Source organism: Salmo salar, chromosome 09, assembly GCF_965601325.2.
Source record: "Salmo salar chromosome 09, fSalSal1, whole genome shotgun sequence".
In the NCBI taxonomy this organism is placed as follows: domain Eukaryota; kingdom Metazoa; phylum Chordata; class Actinopteri; order Salmoniformes; family Salmonidae; genus Salmo; species Salmo salar.
Window position 1 is genome coordinate 56,807,553 of NC_138299.1, and position 21,003 is coordinate 56,828,555.

Here is a 21,003-nt window from a genome sequence, read left to right on the forward strand (position 1 = left end):
GCTTCCACTAGATGTCACCAGCCTTTACAAAGTGTTTTGAGTCTTCTGGAGGGAGATCTGACCGAACAAGAGCCATGGAACGGTGATGTCCCATTAGACACCTGGCGCGCTACTTCATGTTGGGTACCCTCGTTCCAATACGTTATAAAAGGCTATGCATTCGTCCACCTTGAATATTATTCATGTTCTGGTTAAAAAAGGCCCTAATGATTTATGCTATACAACGTTTGACATGTTTGAACGAACGGAAATATATTTTTTCCCCTCGTTCATGACGAGAAGTCCGGCTGGCTTACATCATGTGCTAACGAGACGGAGATTTTTGGACATAAATGATGAGCTTTTTTGAACAAAACTACATTCGTTATGGACCTGTGATACCTGGAAGTGACATCTGATGAAGAGAATCAAAGGTAATGGATTATTTACATAGTATTTTCGATTTTAGATCTCCCCAACATGACGTCTAGTCTGTATCGCAACGCGTATTTTTCTGGGCACAGTGCTCAGATTATTGCAAAGTGTGATTTCCCAGTAAGGTTATTTTTAAATCTGGCAAGTTGATTGCGTTCAAAAGATGTAAATCTATAATTCTTTAAATGACAATATAATATTTTACCAATGTTTTCTAATTTTAATTATTTAATTTGTGACGCTGACTTGACTGCCGGTTATTGGAGGGAAACGATTTCCTCAACATCAATGCCATAGTAAAACGCTGTTTTTGTATATAAATATGAACTTGATAGAACTAAAAATGCATGCATTGTCTAACATAATGTCCTAGGAGTGTCATCTGATGGAGATTGTAAAAGGTTAGTGTATCATTTTAGCTGGTTTTATGGTTTTGGTGACCCTGTCTTTGACTTGACAAAACATTACACACAACTCTTGTAAATGTACTGTCCTAACATACTCTAAATTTATGCTTTCGCCGTAAAACCTTTTTGAAATCGTAAAACGTGGTTAGATTAAGGAGATGTTTATCTTTCAAATGGTGTAACATAGTTGTATTTTTGAAAAATTTGAATTTTGACATTTATTTGGATTCAAATTTGCCGCTCTTGAAATGCACCTGCTGTTGATGGAGTGCACCACGGGTGGCACGCTAGCGTCCCACCTAGCCCCAAGAGGTTAACAGCACTATCAACAAGACAGGTCCTACAGGCCCTAGTTTCTACCTTCTTAACAGCACTATCAACAAGGCAGGTCGTACAGGCCCTAGTTTCTACCTTCTTAACAACACTATCAACAAGGCAGGTCCTACAGGCCCTAGTTTTGTCGCACCTGGACTACTGTTCAGTCGTGTGGTTAGGTGACACAAAGATGGACTGTCCCTTGGATGTACACAGAGAGCTAATATTAATAATATGCATGTCAATCTCTCCTGGCTGAAAGTGGAGGAGAGATTGACTTCATCACTACTTGTATTTATGAGAGGTATTGACAAGCTGAATGCACCGAGCTGTCTGTCTAAACTACTGGCACACAGCTCAGACACCCATACATACTCCACAAGACATGCCACCAGAGGTCTCTTCACAGTCCCCAAGTCCAGAACAGACTATGGGAGGCACACAGTACTACATTGAGACATGACTACATGGAACTCTATTCCACATCAAGTAACTGATGCAGCAGTGGAATCAGATTTAAAAAACAGATAAACATACACCTTTATGGAACAACGGGGACTGATCCATAATAAATACAAATAGGAAAACAAACTCTTGAACCATTCAAGCTACAAACACCAAACCAACTTTCACAGGTCAGGTAACTCTATCCAATGGTAGATACACTAAACCAACTTTCACAGGTCAGGTAACCCTATCCAAAGCTAGTTTAACCAAACCAACTTTCACAGGTCAGGTAACTCTATCTAATGGTAGATACACCAAACCAACTTTCACAGGTCAGGTAACTCTATCTAATGGTAGATACACCAAACCAACTTTCACCGGTCAGGTAACTCTATCTAATGGTAGATACACCAAACCAACTTTCACAGGTCAGGTAACTCTATCTAATGGTAGATACACCAAACCAACTTTCACAGGTCAGGTAACTCTATCTAATGGTAGATACACCAAACCAACTTTCACAGGTCAGGTAACTCTATCTAATGGTAGATACACCAAACCAACTTTCACAGGTCAGGTAACCCTATCTAATGGTAGATACACCAAACCAACTTTCACAGGTCAGGTAACTCTATCTAATGGTAGATACACCAAACCAACTTTCACAGGTCAGGTAACCCTATCTAATGGTAGATACACCAAACCAACTTTCACAGGTCAGGTAACTCTATCTAATGGTAGATACACCAAACCAACGTTCACAGGTCAGGTAACTCTATCTAATGGTAGATACACCAAACCAACTTTCACAGGTCAGGTAACCCTATCCAAAGCAACAAACACCAAACCAACTTTCACAGGTCAGAAAACTCTATCCAATGCCACGAAATACTTTGAAAGAGCTGAAGCGAGTCACACAATTTTTCTTCATGGAAAATTACCATCTAATAATTGATATTATTATTAGGATATTATTACAATTCCCCTTCCATTCATTCATTAATTTGTCTGCATGTTTATTCAACGTTTGGGTAAAAGGAAAACATGCCATGAATTAAGAACAATATAATGAGATGTATTTATTCAAATCGCTTTGAGAAAAATAATTACAGTTCTTACCTAATGGAAGTCTATAGCCGACAAAACAAAACAATACCATTACATTCAATATTGTTTAGATAATCAAATAGTTTAGGCCTCAAACTTATAAGTCTACCTGCTTGTTGTCCTTCCAAACTGGTGATTTCCCTCGCGCAGCTTCCTGTTTCCACCATGGTGCTTTAGCCTTGTCGAAACCACTGTATTTCTCTGGGTTTTTGGCCGACGTTAATCATTTTCGCGTGAGCTAGGCTATCCAGAGAAAGTAAACTCGGCAACGTGTCGTATTCTCACGAGAGGAGAGGGAACATAAGCTTTGGATGTGGAATAAGGAACACTTCCCGGATCCTAAACCTCTCAATGCGTGACTGGTAGCCTTAAGCTTCGCCGCTCAAAGAATGGAATTCACAACGCAACGCTCATGGGTTGTAAAAAATGTATTATCTTGATTTAAAATCTTTCTGAACCTCAGGTTGTATTTTTTATTTTTCTATTCCAACAGAAAGCATATTTATTTGCACCTCATCTGAGGGAACTGTGGGTATCCCGACTTGGTAGAGGATAACCCAGTCTACACTGAGTAGAGGATAACCCAGTCTACACTGAGTAGAGGATAACCCAGTCTACACTGAGTAGAGGATAACCCAGTCTACACTGAGTAGAGAATAACCCAGTCTACACTGTGGTAGAGGATAACTCAGTCTACACTGAGTAGAGGATAACCCAGTCTACACTGAGTAGAGAATAACCCAGTCTACACTGAGTAGAGGATAACCCAGTCTACACTGAGTAGAGGATAACCCAGTCTTAGAGCCGATTCGGACATATTTGTTTAAAAGACAGAACATACAGAGCTCCATGTATATTTGTGTAAATATGAATGAATATGATGAAATATTAGGTACGTACCTTTATGATTTATATTTACCTGATTGAGATGTATTCACTTTTTGTTAGTTTTTTGCCCCCCCCCCCCTCTTGCCCATTCATTGTACTGCGGTAAGTGTGTTAGGATAAAGGCAGGTAGTTGGGCCTTCGGGGGGAGGAGTCCTTGCCAGACACGGGAGCGGTATTGTTTTTTGACTATACAGACATACATACAGACAGGTCATATTATGTATTTTCCATATCAAGTAATCTATGTTTTAAGTTGATTGGATAATCCTTTTCCTGTTAGATATAAGAAGAATAAACATTTTTGTTGCACCATATCCCTGGATCACATTGAATGTTTGGCTGTTTGGAAACCTTGAGTGTGGACTGTGTGCGTACCAAACAACCCCGCTTCAGGCTTGGGCAGTGGCTATGGTAAAGAGGAAAGGAAGCCACTACAATCAGTCTACACTGAGTAGAGGATAACCCAGTCTACACTGAGTAGAGAATAACCCAGTCTACACTGTGGTAGAGGATAACCCAGTCTACACTGAGTAGAGGATAACCCAGTCTACACTGAGTAGAGGACAACCCAGTCTACACTGAGTAGAGGATAACCCAGTCTACACTGAGTAGAGGATAACCCAGTCTACACTGAGTAGAGGATAACCCAGTCTACACTGAGTAGAGGATAACCCAGTCTACACTGTGGTAGAGGATAACCCAGTCTACACTGAGTAGAGGACAACCCAGTCTACACTGTGGTAGAGGATAACCCAGTCTACACTGAGTAGAGGATAACCCAGTCTACACTGAGTAGAGGACAACCCAGTCTACACTGAGTAGAGGATAACCCAGTCTACACTGAGTAGAGGATAACCCAGTCTACACTGAGTAGAGGATAACCCAGTCTACACTGTGGTAGAGGATAACCCAGTCTACACTGAGTAGAGGATAACCCAGTCTACACTGTGGTAGAGGATAACCCAGTCTACACTGAGTAGAGGATAACCCAGTCTACACTGTGGTAGAGAGACTGAAAAACAGCGTCTATCTCCAGACCATCACACTGCTAAACAGCCATCACTGAAGGCCATCACACTATTAAACAGCCACCACTGAAGGCCAGCACACTGCTAAACAGCCATCACTAACTCAGAGAGACCGCTGTCTACATGTAGACCCAATCACTGGCCACTTTAATAAATGGATAACTAGCCACTTTAAATACTATCACTTTAATAACGTTCTCATACCCTATATTACTCATCTCATATGTATATATTGTACTCTATACTATCTACTGCATCTTGCCTATGCCGCTCTGTCATCGCTCATCCATATATTTATATATTCTTATTCCATTCCTTCACTTAGATTTGTGTGTATTAGGTAGTTGTTTAGGAATTGTTAGATTACTTGTTAGATATTACTGAACTGTCAGAACTAGAAGCACAAGCATTTCGCTACACTCGCATTAACACCTGCTAACCAAGTGTATGTGACAAATACAATTTAATTTGATGTCACAAGTTATAGAAAATTGACATTGAAAAATATGTGGTTCTCATGAGGAGGAACGTGTCCTCAAAATGGCCAACAGACCACTCAGGTGAGGTGTTATAGTAGTACGACTACAACAGACCACTCAGGTGAGGTGTTATAGTAGTACAACAGACCACTCAGGTGAGGTGTTATAGTAGTACAACAGACCACTCAGGTGAGGTGTTATAGTAGTACAACAGACCACTCAGGTGAGAAGTTATAGTAGTACAACAGACCACTCAGGTGAGGTGTTATAGTAGTACAACAGACCACTCAGGTGAGGTGTTATAGTAGTACGACTGACCACTCAGGTGAGGTGTTATAGTAGTACAACAGACCACTCAGGTGAGGTGTTATAGTAGTACAACAGACCACTCAGGTGAGGTATCAGAACCACGTGTTAGGTGTCTTGAACACTGATATCGTGGTAACCACTCACCTCGCGTCGCCGTGACGCCCAGCAGCTCTGTTTGATCTTCCAGACGACTGCCGCCACCAGGAGGAGGGACAGGAAACAGCTGGGAGGAAACAGGAAGAGGAAGAGTTAGCTACAGGAAGCTCATAGGAGGAAACAGGAAGAGGAGCAGTTAGATACAGGAAGCTCATGGGAGGAAACAGGAAGAAGAGCAGTTATATACAGGAAGCAGCTGGGAGGAGACAGGAAGAGGAGAAGTTAGATACAGGAAGCTCATGGGAGGAAACAGGAAGAGGAGAAGTTAGATACAGGAAGCTCATGGGAGGAAACAGGAAGAGGAGCAGTTAGATACAGGTAGCAGCTGGGAGGAGACAGGAAGAGGAGAAGTTAGATACAGGAAGATCATGGGAGGGGACATGAAGAGGATGAGTTAGAGACAGGAAGCTCATGGGAGGGGACAGGAAGAGGATGAGTTAGAGACAGGAAGCTCATGGGAGGGGACAGGAAGAGGATGAGTTAGAGACAGGAAGCTCATGGGAGGAAACAGGAAGAGGAGGAGCTTGTCAGTCCGTAGGTAGACCCCCGCTGATCACAGTTACAACAAGAGGATGTCCCCTAGACCAGTGGTTCTCAAACCCCTACTCGAACTAGCTCATCTGATTCCCTCAGTCAAAAGGTTATCAAGTTGAATCAGGTGTACCGGCCGTGGAATAGTTCTTAACATGGAGGTCCCAGAGGAGAGGTTTGAAACCCTGCTCCAAACATCAGTGTAAATCAGAGTAGATCCCAGAACCTCTGGAACAGAATACAAAACTCCAGAAGAGAGAGGAAAGTAGAGAGAAGCTGACAATGGAATTCACTGTGGTGTGTGTGTGTACGTGTGTGTGTGTGTGTGTGTGTGTGTGTGTGTGTGTGTGTGTGTGTGTGTGTGTGTGTGTGTGTGTGTGTGTGTGTGTGTGTGGTGTAATTTAGTGTGCGTAGAGAAAACATGACATCATACCCACAGAGGTTCTTCCAGAATAACACAGCTGGCAGACTGACAGGAACGAGTGTGTGTACTGTACATACTCCAGACTCCATTCCCTAGCCTGGATTAACACTGTGGTTGGCTCTCAACTAAAGGGCAGGGTTACAGCAGCACACAGAGCTATCAAAGACAACCCTGATGCTAATGCCGAAGACGGGAACAAGTACAAGAAGTCCTGCAATGAGCTCCGCAGAGTCATCAAATGAGCAAAAGGACAAGGTGTAATCTGTAATCATATTACACAGGCTCCTGCGCCAGCCCGCATGTGGCAAGGGGTTACAGTCCATTACGGATTACAAAGGCTCTTTAATCAGGTAAACAGCAGCAAGGCCGCAGGCGCGTTCTCAGAGCAAGGCTCAGATCAGCTGGCTGGCATATTCACAGTCATGTTCAATCTCTCTTTATCCCAGTCTGTAATGTCCAATCTCTCTTTACCCCAGTCTGTAATGTCCAATCTCTCCTTGTCCCAGTCTGTAATGTCCAATCTCTCCTTATCCAAGTCTGTAATCTCCAATCTCTCCTTGTCCCAGTCTGTAATGTCCAATCTCTCCTTGTCCCAGTCTGTAATGTTCAATCTCTCCTTGTCCCAGTCGTAATGTTCAATCTCTCCTTGTCCCAGTCTGTAATGTCCAATCTCTCCTTATCCCAGTCTGTAATGTTCAATCTCTCCTTATCCCAGTCTGTAATGTCCAATCTCTCCTTATCCAGTCTGTAATGTCCAATCTCTCCTTGTCCCAGTCTGTAATGTTCAATCTCTCCTTGTACCAGTCTGTAATCCCCATGTTTTAAGATGGCCACCATCCTTCCTGTTCCTAAGAACTCTAAGGTTACCTGACACGATGACTACCACCCTGTAGCCGTCACGTCTGTAATCATGAAGTGCTTTGAGAGGCTATGGCCCACATTAACTCTACCATCCCAGACACCCTGGACCCCCACTGCAATTTACATACGGCCCCAACAGATCCACAGATTAAGTAAATCTCAATTGCTCTCCACACTGCCCTTTCCCACCTGGATAAGAGGAATGCTGTTCCTTGACTACAGCTCAGCGTTCAACACCATTGTCCCATCACAAGCTCGTCACCAAGCTAAGGACTCTGGGTCTGAACACTTCCCCTTTGCAACTGGATCCTGGACTTCCTGACGGGGCCGCCCCCCAGGTGGTAAGGGTAGGTAACATCACCTCCGCAACGATGACCCTTAACACAGGGGCCCCACAAGGGTGTGTGGTTAGTCCCCTACTGTACTCCCTGTTCACCCACGACCGCGTGGCCACGCAGGACTCCAACACCATTATCAAGTTCGCTGACGAAGCGACGGTGGTAGGCCTGATCAGCCTACAGAGAGGAGGTCAGTGACCTGGCAGTGTGGTGCCAGGACAACAACCTCTCCCTCAACATCAGCAAGACCAAGGAGCTGATTGTGGACTACAGGAAACAACGGGGGCGAGCAGGCCTCCATTCACATCGACAGGGCGATAGGAGCAGATAGACAGCTTCAAGTTCCTCGGTGTCCAAATCTCACTAAAGATTTAAAAATGGTTCAACACACACACACACACACACACACACACACACACACACACACACACACACACACACACACACACACACACACACACACACACACACACACACACACAGTGTTGAAGAAGGCACAACCATAGCCTCATCCAAAGCAGGAGGTGGAACAAGTTTGACAGCTGCACCATTGAGAGCATATTGACTGGCTGCATCACTGCTCGGTATGGCAACAGCACCGCCCTGGTTCGCACGGCGCTTCAAAGGGTTGTGCGGACGGCCCAGTACATTCACTGGGGCCGAGCTTCCTGCCATCCAAGACCTCTATACCAGGCGGTGTGAAAAGAAGGCCTGGAAAATCGTCAAAGACCCCAACCACCCAAGTCATAGACTATTTTCTCTGCTGCCACACGGCGAGAGATACCGGTGCAACAAGTCAGACAACTTCTACCCCCAAGCAATACGACTGATAAATAGCTAACAAAATAGCTATGTGGACCGAGTTTTACCTTGTACCTTTTATTTCAGTATCTGTCTCTATCTACACTCACAGGGTCCATCACAATGACACTCTTTCACACTGATACGCCACCACAATGATACTCCATCACACTGATACTCCAACACACTGATACTCCATCACACTGATACTCCACCACACTGATACTCCATCACACTGATACTCCACCACACTGATACTCCATCACACACTGATACTCCATCACACTGATACTCCATCACACTGATACTCCACCACACTGACACTCCATCACACACTGATACTCCATCACACTGATACTCCATCACACACTGATACTCCATCACACTGATACTCCACCACACTGATACTCCATCACACACTGATACTCCATCACACTGGTACACCATCACACTGATACTCCACCACACACTGATACTCCATCACACTGATACTCCACCACACTGATACTCCATCACACTGATACTCCATCACACTGATACTCCACCACACTGATACTCCATCACACACTGATACTCCATCACACTGATACTCCATCACACACTGATACTCCATCACACTGATACTCCACCACACTGATACTCCATCACACACTGATACTCCATCACACTGATACACCATCACACTGATACTCCACCACACACTGATACTCCATCACACTGATACTCCACCACACTGATACTCCATCACACTGATACTCCATCACACTGACACTCCACCACACTGATACTACACACACTGATACTCCATCACACTGATACTTCACCACACTGATACTCCATCACACTGATACTCCACAACACTGATACTCCATCACACTGATACTCAAACACACTGATACTCCATCACACTGATACTCAAACACACTGATACTCCATCACACTGATACTCCATCACAATGATACTCCATCACACACTGATACTCCATCACACTGATACTCCACCACACTGATACTCCATCACACTGATACTCCATCACAATGATACTTCATCACACACTGATACTCCATCACACTGATACTCCACCACACTGATACTCCATCACAATGATACTACATCACACACTGATACTCCACCACACTGATACTCCATCACACTGATACTCCATCACACACTGATACTCCATCAAACTGATATTCCATCACACTGATTCTCCATCAGACTGATACTCCATCACACACTGATACTCCACCACACTGATACGCCATCACACTGATACTCCATCACAATGATACTACATCACACACTGATACTCCACCACACTGATACTCCATCACACTGATACTCCATCACACACTGATACTCCATCAAACTGATATTCCATCACACTGATTCTCCATCAGACTGATACTCCATCACACACTGATACTCCATCACACTGATACTCCACCACACTGATACTCCATCACAATGATACTCCAACACACACTGATACTACAACACACAGATACTCCATCACACTGATACTCCATCACTCACTGATACTCCATCACACTGATACTCCATCACACTGATACTCCACCACACTGATACTCCATCACACACTGATACTCCAACACACTGATACTCCATCACACTGATACTCCATCACTCACTGATACTCCATCACACTGATACTCCACCACACTGATACTCCATCACACACTGATACTCCATCACACTGATACTCCACCACACTGATACTCCATCACACACTGATACTCCATCACACTGATACTCCATCACTCACTGATACTCCATCACACTGATACTCCACCACACTGATACTCCATCACTCACTGATACTCCATCACACTGATACTCCATCACACTGATACGCCATCACACTGATACTCAAACACACTGATACTCCAACACACTGATACTCCATCACTCACTGATACTCCATCACACTGATACTCCATCACACTGATACTCCACAACACTGATACTCCATCACACTGATACTCCACACACTGATACTCCACCACACTGATACTCCATCACACTGATACTCCATCACATTGATACTCCATCACACACTGATACTCCATCACACTGATACTCCATCACACTGATACTCAAACACACTGATACTCAAACACACTGATACTCCATCACACACTGATACTCCAACACACTGATACTCCACACTGATACTCCATCACACTAGTACTACAACACACTGACACTCCATCACACTGATACATCACACTGATACTCCACCATACTGATACACCATCACACTGATACTCCACCACACACTGATACTCCATCACACTGATACTCCACCACACTGATACTCCATCATACTGATACTCCATCACTCACTGATACTCCATTACACTGACACTCCATCACACTGACACTCCATCACACTGATACTCCACCACAGAATTGACTGAATGACAGATGGTTGAGTTGCGTGATTTTCACTATGTGCGTTTTATATGACAATAGCTCTAGGCTGTTTTTAACAATTTCCGGTTGTCACAGGAAGCTCTTGCTCCACACACGTTGTCTTTGGGGTAGACATAAACAGAATCCTGAATATGAAGTCTCTACCTTAAGAATTGACTGAATGGCACATGGTTGAGTTGCGTGATTTTCACTATCTGCTTGTTGGACATATGACAATAGCTCTAGGCTGTTTTTAACAACTTCCGGTTGTCACAGGAAGCTCTTGCTCCACACACGTTGTCTTTGGGGTAGACATAAACAGAATCCTGAATATGAACTCTCTACCTTAAGAATTGACTGAATGACAGATGGTTGAGTTGCGTGATTTTCACTATGTGCAGGTGGCCATATGACAATAGCTCTAGGCTGTTTATAACCAGTTCCGGTTGTCACAGCAAGCTCTTGCTCCATACACGTTGTCTTTGGGGTAGACATAAACAGAATCCTGAATATGAAGTCTCTACCTTAAGAATTGACTGAATGACAGATGGTTGAGTTGCGTGATTTTCACTATGTGCGTTTTATATGACAATAGCTCTAGGCTGTTTTTCACAACTTCCGGTTGTCACAGGAAGCTCTTGCTCCACACATGTTGTCTTTGGGGTAGACATAAACAGAATCCTGAATATGAAGTCTCTACCTTAAGAATTGACTGAATGACAGATGGTTGAGTTGCGTGATTTTCACTATGTGCGTTTTATATGACAATAGCTCTAGGCTGTTTTTAACAACTTCCGGTTGTCACAGGAAGCTCTTGCTCCACACACGTTGTCTTTGGGGTAGACATAAACATAATCCTGAATATGAAGTCTCTACCTTAAGAATTGACTGAATGACAGATGGTTGAGTTGCGTGATTTTCACTATGTGCGTTTTATATGACAATAGCTCTAGGCTGTTTTTAACAACTTCCGGTTGTCACAGGACGCTCTTGCTCCACACACGTTGTCTTTGGGGTAGACATAAACATAATCCTGAATATGAAGTCTCTACCTTAAGAATTGACTGAATGGCACATGGTTGAGTTGCATGATTTTCACTATCTGCTGGTTGGTCATATGACAATAGCTCTAGGCTGTTTTTAACAACTTCCGGTTGTCACAGGAAGCTCTTGCTCCACACACGTTGTCTTTGGGGTAGACATAAACAGAATCCTGAATATGAAGACTCTACCTTAAGAATTGACTGAATGACACATGGTTGAGTTGCGTGATTTTCACTATGTGCAGGTTATATGACAATAGCTCTAGGGTGTTTTTAACAACTTCCGGTGGCTCCAGGAACCTTAGAATCGACACAGGTAGACCTCACAGGAGCCTGATGGATTGTTATAGAAGACAGGTTCATAAGGCATTCATAACCCACATAGACTTCAGGTTGAATTTTGGAGAATAGTCTATGTGTTCCTATGGGGAGAGAAGTCATTGCACACAGTTTGATCTAAAAACCTTATTTTCACTGTGAAGGGTTAATGCCACAGGGTCAAGGTTAGGCTTGCACAGATCGGGAGGACCTCAGGAATGCTCCTGGTTCCTCTCCATCGCTCGTTGTGTTGATTTCATCATGTCAACTTTGGTGATATTTTTTGCTGTTGAATCATATTGCAAATACGCGGATGCGCATTTGCAATATGATTCAATGGGCATTTAGCATCACGTATTTGGCATGCTCAAAAATACTGCAGAAATGCATAATGGACTGTCCCGATGAACTGGGGATGGCCGTGCAGTGACTATGGTTCCTCTCCATGGCTTGATGGTGACATGAGAGAAGTGGGACAGTCATTTTTTTGCGATTTTTTGAAAAAAGTCCAAAATGACTAGGGGCGCCCCATACTGGATGGGCACTGATGGAAGGTGCTCCCTACCCAACCGTGGACCCCTTGCACCCCCCTAAAGGCATTTAAAACCCTTGTTAAAAAAGAATCCTGGTAACCCATTTCGGGTCACCATGTGCACGGATGCGCATTTGCAATATGTTTCAATGGGCCTTACATCACGAATTTGGCATGCTCAAAAACACTGCAGAAATGCATAATCGACTGTCCCGATGAACTGGGGATGGCCGTGCAGTGACTGTGGTTACTCTCCATGGCTTGATGGTGACATGAGAGAAGTGGGACAGTCATTTTTTTGCGATTTTTTGAAAAAAGTCCAAAATGACTAGGGGCGCCCCATACTGGATGGGCACTGATGGAAGGTGCTCCCTACCCAACCGTGGACCCCTTGCACCCCCCTAAAGGCATTTAAAACCCTTGTTAAAAAATAATCCTGGTAACCCATTTCGGGTCACCATGTGCACTGATGCGCATTTGCAATATGTTTCAATGGATCTCAACATCACGAATTTGGCATCCTCAAAAACACTGCAGAAATGCATAATTGACTGTCCCAATGAACTGGGGATGGCCGTGCAGCGACTGTGGTTCCTCTCTATCGCTCATTGTGTTGATTTCATCATGTCAACTTTGGTGATATTTATTGCTGTTGAATCATATTGCAAATGCGCGTTACGTTTGTAATATTGCGCGTTACGTTTGCAATATGATTCATCATGTCAACTTTGGTGATATTTATTGCTGTTGAATCATATTGCAAATGCACATTACGTTTGCAATATTGTGCGTTACGTTTGCAATATGATTCATCATGTCAACTTTGGTGATATTTATTGCTGTTGAATCATATTGCAAATGCACGTTTGTCACGATTTTCTTCATCATCCGATGATATAGCGAAATCGTCGTCTGAAAAGGTGGACCAATATGCAGCAGAGTTGGTGTTCATTTTCTTAATTTATTAACGAACGTTGAACACGAAAAAACAAGAAACCAATAAGCACGACAAATGACAGTTTTGCAGGCTATACATACAAAAACAAAAACTAATCTCCCACAAATACAAGACAAACACACCCAACTAATATAGGACTTCCAATCAAAGGCAACACCAAACAGCTGCCTTCAATTGGAAGTCCACCCCAATAAACTCAACATAGAAACACACTCACTAGACTACACATAGAAATACATAAACATAGACCATAACTCAAAACCCGGAAATAATAAATCAAACACCCTTTTCCCAAAACACCACCCTGAACCACATAAAACAAATACCCTCTGCCACGTCCTGACCAAACTACAATACCAATTAACCCTTATACTGGCCAGGACGTGACAACGTTACGTTTGCAATATTGTGCGTTACGTTTGCAATATGATTCATCATGTCAACTTTGGTGATATTTATTGCTGTTGAATCATATTGCAAATGCACGTTACGTCTGCAATATTGCGCGTTACGTTTGCAATATGATTCAATGGGAATTTAGCATTACGAATTTAGGCATGCTCAAAAATACTGCAGAAATGCATAATTGACTGGCCCGATGAACTCGGGATGGCCGGGCAGTGACTGTGGTTCCTCTCCATTGCTCGTCACCCAGCAGTCAGCGTCCATCAGTCAATTAGATGTCATTCTGACACCAAACTGATACCATCTGACACCAAATCAACTTTTTCCAACTCGTATAGAAGCCAACTATCACATATGTCAGAGAAGGCCCATAATTCACAGTGCTTTCAATTGTAACCATAAAAAACCATAAAACACATAGTTACGTTATAGCTGCGGGTCCAGCTCTGACAATATGTGTAGGCCTATGTGAGGCGACCCCGAATCCCAAGTTTCGGCTCGATAGGTCACTCGGTGCCCGAGCAATGGCCTTAATTGGTGCTGAAAATCCACTTTTTCAGGGCGTTACTACGGGGTTCCTGAATGAGCTATCGGACAGAGACATTGGGGTCCGTCTCTATGGGCCGAGGCGGTTTCAATGCACCTAGTCTTGCGACTCTGGGACATTTCTATATGTCGCCATGTCCGTGATATTCAAAATGAATTGAACATATTGTAAATGCACGAGGCGCTTTCTCGGTCTGAGAACCTTCTAGAGCCACATAAATCACCGTGCACTATCGACTTGAGCTCTAGAACAGGTTTCTAAAATTTCGGAGCTCTAGGTCTGATGGTTCTTGAATCGTTTGAACGAAAATAACTATTGAAGGCGGTATAAGCCTCTAAGCCCCACACTATGTCCCTATGGCCAAATTGTGTGTGTGTGTTTTAGTTTTTTTTGCAAAAAGAATAGACACACGTTGTCTTTGGGGTAGGCATAAACAGAATCCTGAATATGAAGTCTCTACCTTAAGAATCGACTGAATGACAGATGGTTGAGTTGCGTGATTTTCACTATGTGCAGGTTAAATGACAATAGCTCTAGGCTGTTTTTAACAACTTCCGGTTGTCACAGGAAGCTCTTACTCAACACACGTTGTCTTTGGGGTAGACATAAACAGAATCCTGAATATGAAGTCTCTACCTTAAGAATTGACTGAATGACAGATGGTTGAGTTGCGTGATTTTCACTATGTGCAGGTTAAATGACAATAGCTCTAGGCTGTTTTTAACAACTTCCGGTTGTCACAGGAAGCTCTTACTCAACACACGTTGTCTTTGGGGTAGACATAAACAGAATCCTGAATATGAAGTCTCTACCTTAAGAATTGACTGAATGACACATGGTTGAGTTGCGTGATTTTCACTATCTGCAGGTTGCTTATATGACAATAGCTCTAGGGTGATTTTAACAACTTCCGGTTGCTCCAGGAACCTTAGAATCGACACAGGTAGACCTCACAATAGCCTGATGGATTGTTATAGAACACAGGTTCATAAGGCATTCATAACCCACATAGACTTCAGGTTGAATTTAGGAGAATTGTCAATGTATTCCTATGGGGAGAGAAGTCATTGCACACTTTTTGATCTAAACACCTTCTTTTTACTTTGAAGGGTTAATGCCACAGGGTCAAGGTTAGGCTTGCACAGATCGGGAGGACCTCAGGAACGCTCCTGAGGTTGAATTGTGCTTCTAACCCTAACGGTTCTCTCACTGTCACCAAAAAGCACTTGACATATTGGTGCAGGCATCATTTTGGGCCTAGTTTTCTCACGGTCACTGCGCTCAGACCGAGCAAGCTACGGTCAAGCGGGGCGTCTCATTGAACTCGGCACAGCCTAGAGATAATGGTAATGCCATTGCAGGCTCTTTGTGTCTTTAAGCACCGCACTGTGTCACTCCGTCCTTGCTGTGTGTGTGTGTGAGAGAGCTTTTCTTTGACATCTGATGGGATATATGACTGAATTACAGTTCATGAGGGTTGCCTAGTCACACATATGAAGTTGTGGAAAGATCTGACCTTTTTAACCCTTCAAAACAGCCCCTATGACACCATTTTAAGGCACTTCTGGTTGACACAGGAATCTGAACGTTAGGCTCTTATAGAATATTGAGTTTTAGGTCTTTATGTTAAGAACTGACTTATTTACAGAGGGTTGAACAAGTGTGTGTTGTTTCAGAAAATCACAGAAAATCACAGAAATCACGCAGAGCTCCGAAACCCGCCTCAACGGACTCATCTGAACACGCTGCAACTGGATATGTAACTTTTTTGACTTTACAATTTCTCTGAAATGAACATTGGTAAATGTATGGTTCCTTTTCTCCTGACACCGTAGGCTCATGTAGTTTGATGTGAAGCGGTCAAATCAGCACTCTATTTTCCTGTTTGACTTTCAATCCCAGAAAAATAGCCTTAACTCGAAAAGCGTCGAGGCCTTGACTCCATCCTGTTCGGGGCCAACTGCCCATTATGCCAAACCCACGCAGACCGAGTTTCGTCTTCGAATTCTTTTCCGTTTAGGAGAAAAAGCTGTGTCGTGATTGGTGATATATGTTACGTTTGCAATATGATTCCATTCGCCCTCCCGTGGAATAATCCGCAACTGCAAAGAAATGACCAAAATTTGAAAATTGTATTAAACGGAAACGGAAGGTCCGAGAGACTCCGTTCGATGACTTCCTGGAAGATCCGGCCCCTGTGAGCGGCCCGACGCCGTCCGCGGATTTATCGGACGTAGTCGGACGTCTAGTAAGGGAGCGTACATTTGCAACATGCACTTTCTCACTAACCACACAGCTGGCGCACGAGAGTTCCCTTCATGTATGTCACCATTATTAGCCGGCCTCCGCCAGTACCCTGCCCTGAACTATAGTCACCATTACTAGCCGGCCTCCGCCCAGTACCCTGCCCTGAACTATAGTCACCATTACTAGCCGGCCTCCTCCCAGTACCCTGCCCTGAACTATAGTCACCATTACTAGCCGGTCTCCTCCCAGTACCCTGCACTGAACTATAGTCACCATTACTAGCTGGCTACCACCCAGTACCCTGTCCTGAACTATAGTCACCATTACTAGCCGGCCTCCGCCCAGTACACTGTCCTGAACTATAGTCAATATTACTAGCCGGCCTCCGCCCAGTACCCTGTCCTGAACTATAGTCACCATTACTAGCCGGCCTCCTCCCAGTACCCTGCACTGAACTATAGTCACCATTACTAGCCGGCCTCCCCCAGTACTCTGCCTTGAACTATAGTCACCATTACTAGCCGGCCTCCGCCCAGTACCCTGTCCTGAAAAATAGTCACCATTACTAGCCGGTCTCCGCACAGTACCCTGTCCTGAACTATAGTCACCATTACTAGCCGGCCTCCACCCAGTAACCTGCCCTGAACTATAGACACCATTACTAACCAGTCTCCGCCCAGTACCCTGTCCTGAAATATAGTCACCATTACTAGCCGGCCTCCGCCTAGTAACATGCCCTGAACTATAGTCACTATTACTAGCCGGCCTCCTCCCAGTACCCTGCCCTGAACTATAGTCACCATTACTAGCCGGTCTCCTCCCAGTACCCTGCACTGAACTATAGTCACCATTACTAGCTGGCTACCACCCAGTACCCTGTCCTGAACTATAGTCACCATTACTAGCCGGCCTCCGCCCAGTACACTGTCCTGAACTATAGTCAATATTACTAGCCGGCCTCCGCCCAGTACCCTGCACTGAACTATAGTCACCATTACTAGCCAGCCTCCACCCAGTACCCTGCTCTGAACTTTAGTCACCATTACTAGCCGGACTCCGCCCAGTACCCTGTCCTGAACTATAGTCACCATTACTAGCCGGCCTCCTCCCAGTAACCTGCACTGAACTATAGTCACCATTACTAGCCGGCTACCACCCAGTACCCTGCCCTGAGCTATAGTCACCATTACTAGCCGGCCTCCGCCCAGTAGTCTGCCTTGAACTATAGTCACCATTACTAGCCGGCCTCCGCCCAGTACCCTGTCCTGAAAAATAGTCACCATTACTAGCCGGTCTCCGCCCAGTACCCTGTCCTGAACTACAGTCACCATTACTTGCCTCCGCCCAGTACCCTGCCCTGAACTATAGTCACAATTACTAGCCTCCGCCCAGTACCCTGTCCTGAACTATAGACACCATTACTAGCCGGTCTCCGCCCAGTACCCTGCCCCAAACTATAGACACCATTACTAGCCAGCCTCCACCCAGTACCCTGCCCTGAACTTTAGTCACCATTACTAGCCGGCCTCCGCCCAGTACCCTGTCCTGAACTACAGTCACCATTACTTGCCTCCGCCCAGTACCCTGCCCTGAACTATAGACACCATTACTAGCCTCCGCCCAGTACCCTGTCCTGAACTATAGACACCATTACTAGCCGGCCTCCGCCCAGTACCCTGTCCTGAACTATAGTCACCATTACTAGCCGGCCTCCGCCCAGTACCCTGCCCTGAACTATAGTCACCATTACTAGCCTCCGCCCAGTACCCTGCCCTGAAATATAGTCACCATTACTAGCCTCCGCCCAGTACCATGTCCTGAACTATAGTCACCATTACTAGCCTCCGCCCAGTACCCTGTCCTGAACTATAGTCACCATTACTAGCCAGCCTCCACCCAGTACCCTGTCCTCAACTATAGTCACCACTAGCTGGCCTCCGCCCAGTACCCTATCCTGAACTTTAGTCACCATTACTAGCCGGCCTGCGCCCAGTACCCTGTCCTGAACTATAGTCACCATTACTAGTCGGCCTCCGCCCAGTACCCTGCCCTGAACTATAGTCACCATTACTAGCCAGCCTCCGCCCAGTACCCTGCCCTGAACTATAGTCACCATTACTAGCCGGCCTCCTCCCAGTACCCTGCCCTGAACTTTAGTCACCATTACTAGCCTCCGCCCAGTACCCTGCCCTGAACTATAGTCACCATTACTAGCCGGCCTCCGCCCAGTACCCTGTCCTGAATTATAGTCGCCATTACTAGCCGGCCTCCGCTCAGTACCCTGCCCTGAACTATAGTCACCATTACTAGCCTCCGCCCAGTACCCTGCCCTGAACTATAGTCACCATTACTAGCCTCCGCCCAGTACCCTGTCCTGAACTATAGACACCATTACTAGCCGGTCTCCGCCCAGTACCCTGCCCCGAACTATAGACACCATTACTAGCCAGCCTCCACCCAGTACCCTGCCCTGAACTTTAGTCACCATTACTAGCCGGCCTCCGCCCAGTACCCTGCCCTGAACTATAGTCACCATTACTAGCCTCCGCCCAGTACCCTGCCCTGAAATATAGTCACCATTACTAGCCTCCGCCCAGTACCATGTCCTGAACTATAGTCACCATTACTAGCCTCCGCCCAGTACCCTGTCCTGAACTATAGTCACCATTACTAGCCAGCCTCCACCCAGTACCCTGTCCTCAACTATAGTCACCACTAGCCGGCCTCCGCCCAGTACCCTATCCTGAACTTTAGTCACCATTACTAGCCGGCCTGCGCCCAGTACCCTGTCCTGAACTATAGTCACCATTACTAGCCGGCGTCCGCCCAGTACCCTATCCTGAACTACAGACACAATTACTAGCCGGCATCCGCCCAGTACCCTGCCCTGAACTATAGTCACCATTACTAGCCAGCCTCCGCCCAGTACCCTGCCCTGAACTATAGTCACCATTACTAGCCGGCCTCCTCCCAGTACCCTGCCCTGAACTATAGTCACCATTACTAGCCAGCCTCCACCCAGTACCCTGTCCTCAACTATAGTCACCACTAGCTGGCCTCCGCCCAGTACCCTATCCTGAACTTTAGTCACCATTACTAGCCGGCCTGCGCCCAGTACCCTGTCCTGAACTATAGTCACCATTACTAGTCGGCCTCCGCCCAGTACCCTGCCCTGAACTATAGTCACCATTACTAGCCAGCCTCCGCCCAGTACCCTGCCCTGAACTATAGTCACCATTACTAGCCGGCCTCCTCCCAGTACCCTGCCCTGAACTTTAGTCACCATTACTAGCCTCCGCCCAGTACCCTGCCCTGAACTATAGTCACCATTACTAGCCGGCCTCCGCCCAGTACCCTGTCCTGAATTATAGTCGCCATTACTAGCCGGCCTCCGCTCAGTACCCTGCCCTGAACTATAGTCACCATTACTAGCCTCCGCCCAGTACCCTGCCCTGAACTATAGTCACCATTACTAGCCTCCGCCCAGTACCCTGTCCTGAACTATAGACACCATTACTAGCCGGTCTCCGCCCAGTACCCTGCCCCGAACTATAGACACCATTACTAGCCAGCCTCCACCCAGTACCCTGCCCTGAACTTTAGTCACCATTACTAGCCGGCCTCCGCCCAGTACCCTGCCCTGAACTATAGTCACCATTACTAGCCTCCGCCCAGTACCCTGCCCTGAAATATAGTCACCATTACTAGCCTCCGCCCAGTACCATGTCCTGAACTATAGTCACCATTACTAGCCTCCGCCCAGTACCCTGTCCTGAACTATAGTCACCATTACTAGCCAGCCTCCACCCAGTACCCTGTCCTCAACTATAGTCACCACTAGCCGGCCTCCGCCCAGTACCCTATCCTGAACTTTAGTCACCATTACTAGCCGGCCTGCGCCCAGTACCCTGTCCTGAACTATAGTCACCATTACTAGCCGGCGTCCGCCCAGTACCCTATCCTGAACTACAGACACAATTACTAGCCGGCCTCCGCCCAGTACCCTGCCCT

The 21,003-nt window shown here is 45.5% G+C and overlaps 1 protein-coding gene across 5 annotated transcripts in view; it reads right to left on the reverse strand.

The window, feature by feature from the left end:
• LOC106591480 (attractin) overlaps positions 1 to 21,003 on the reverse strand; it is a 752,137-nt gene that overhangs the window by 112,949 nt on the left and 618,185 nt on the right. For all 5 annotated transcript variants that reach the window (XM_045723805.2, XM_045723804.2, XM_045723802.2 and 2 more), the window contains exon 26: positions 5,539 to 5,617. In XM_045723805.2, the coding sequence (XP_045579761.1) occupies positions 5,539 to 5,617 (79 nt within the window). The remainder of the gene's footprint in view (positions 1 to 5,538; positions 5,618 to 21,003) is intronic.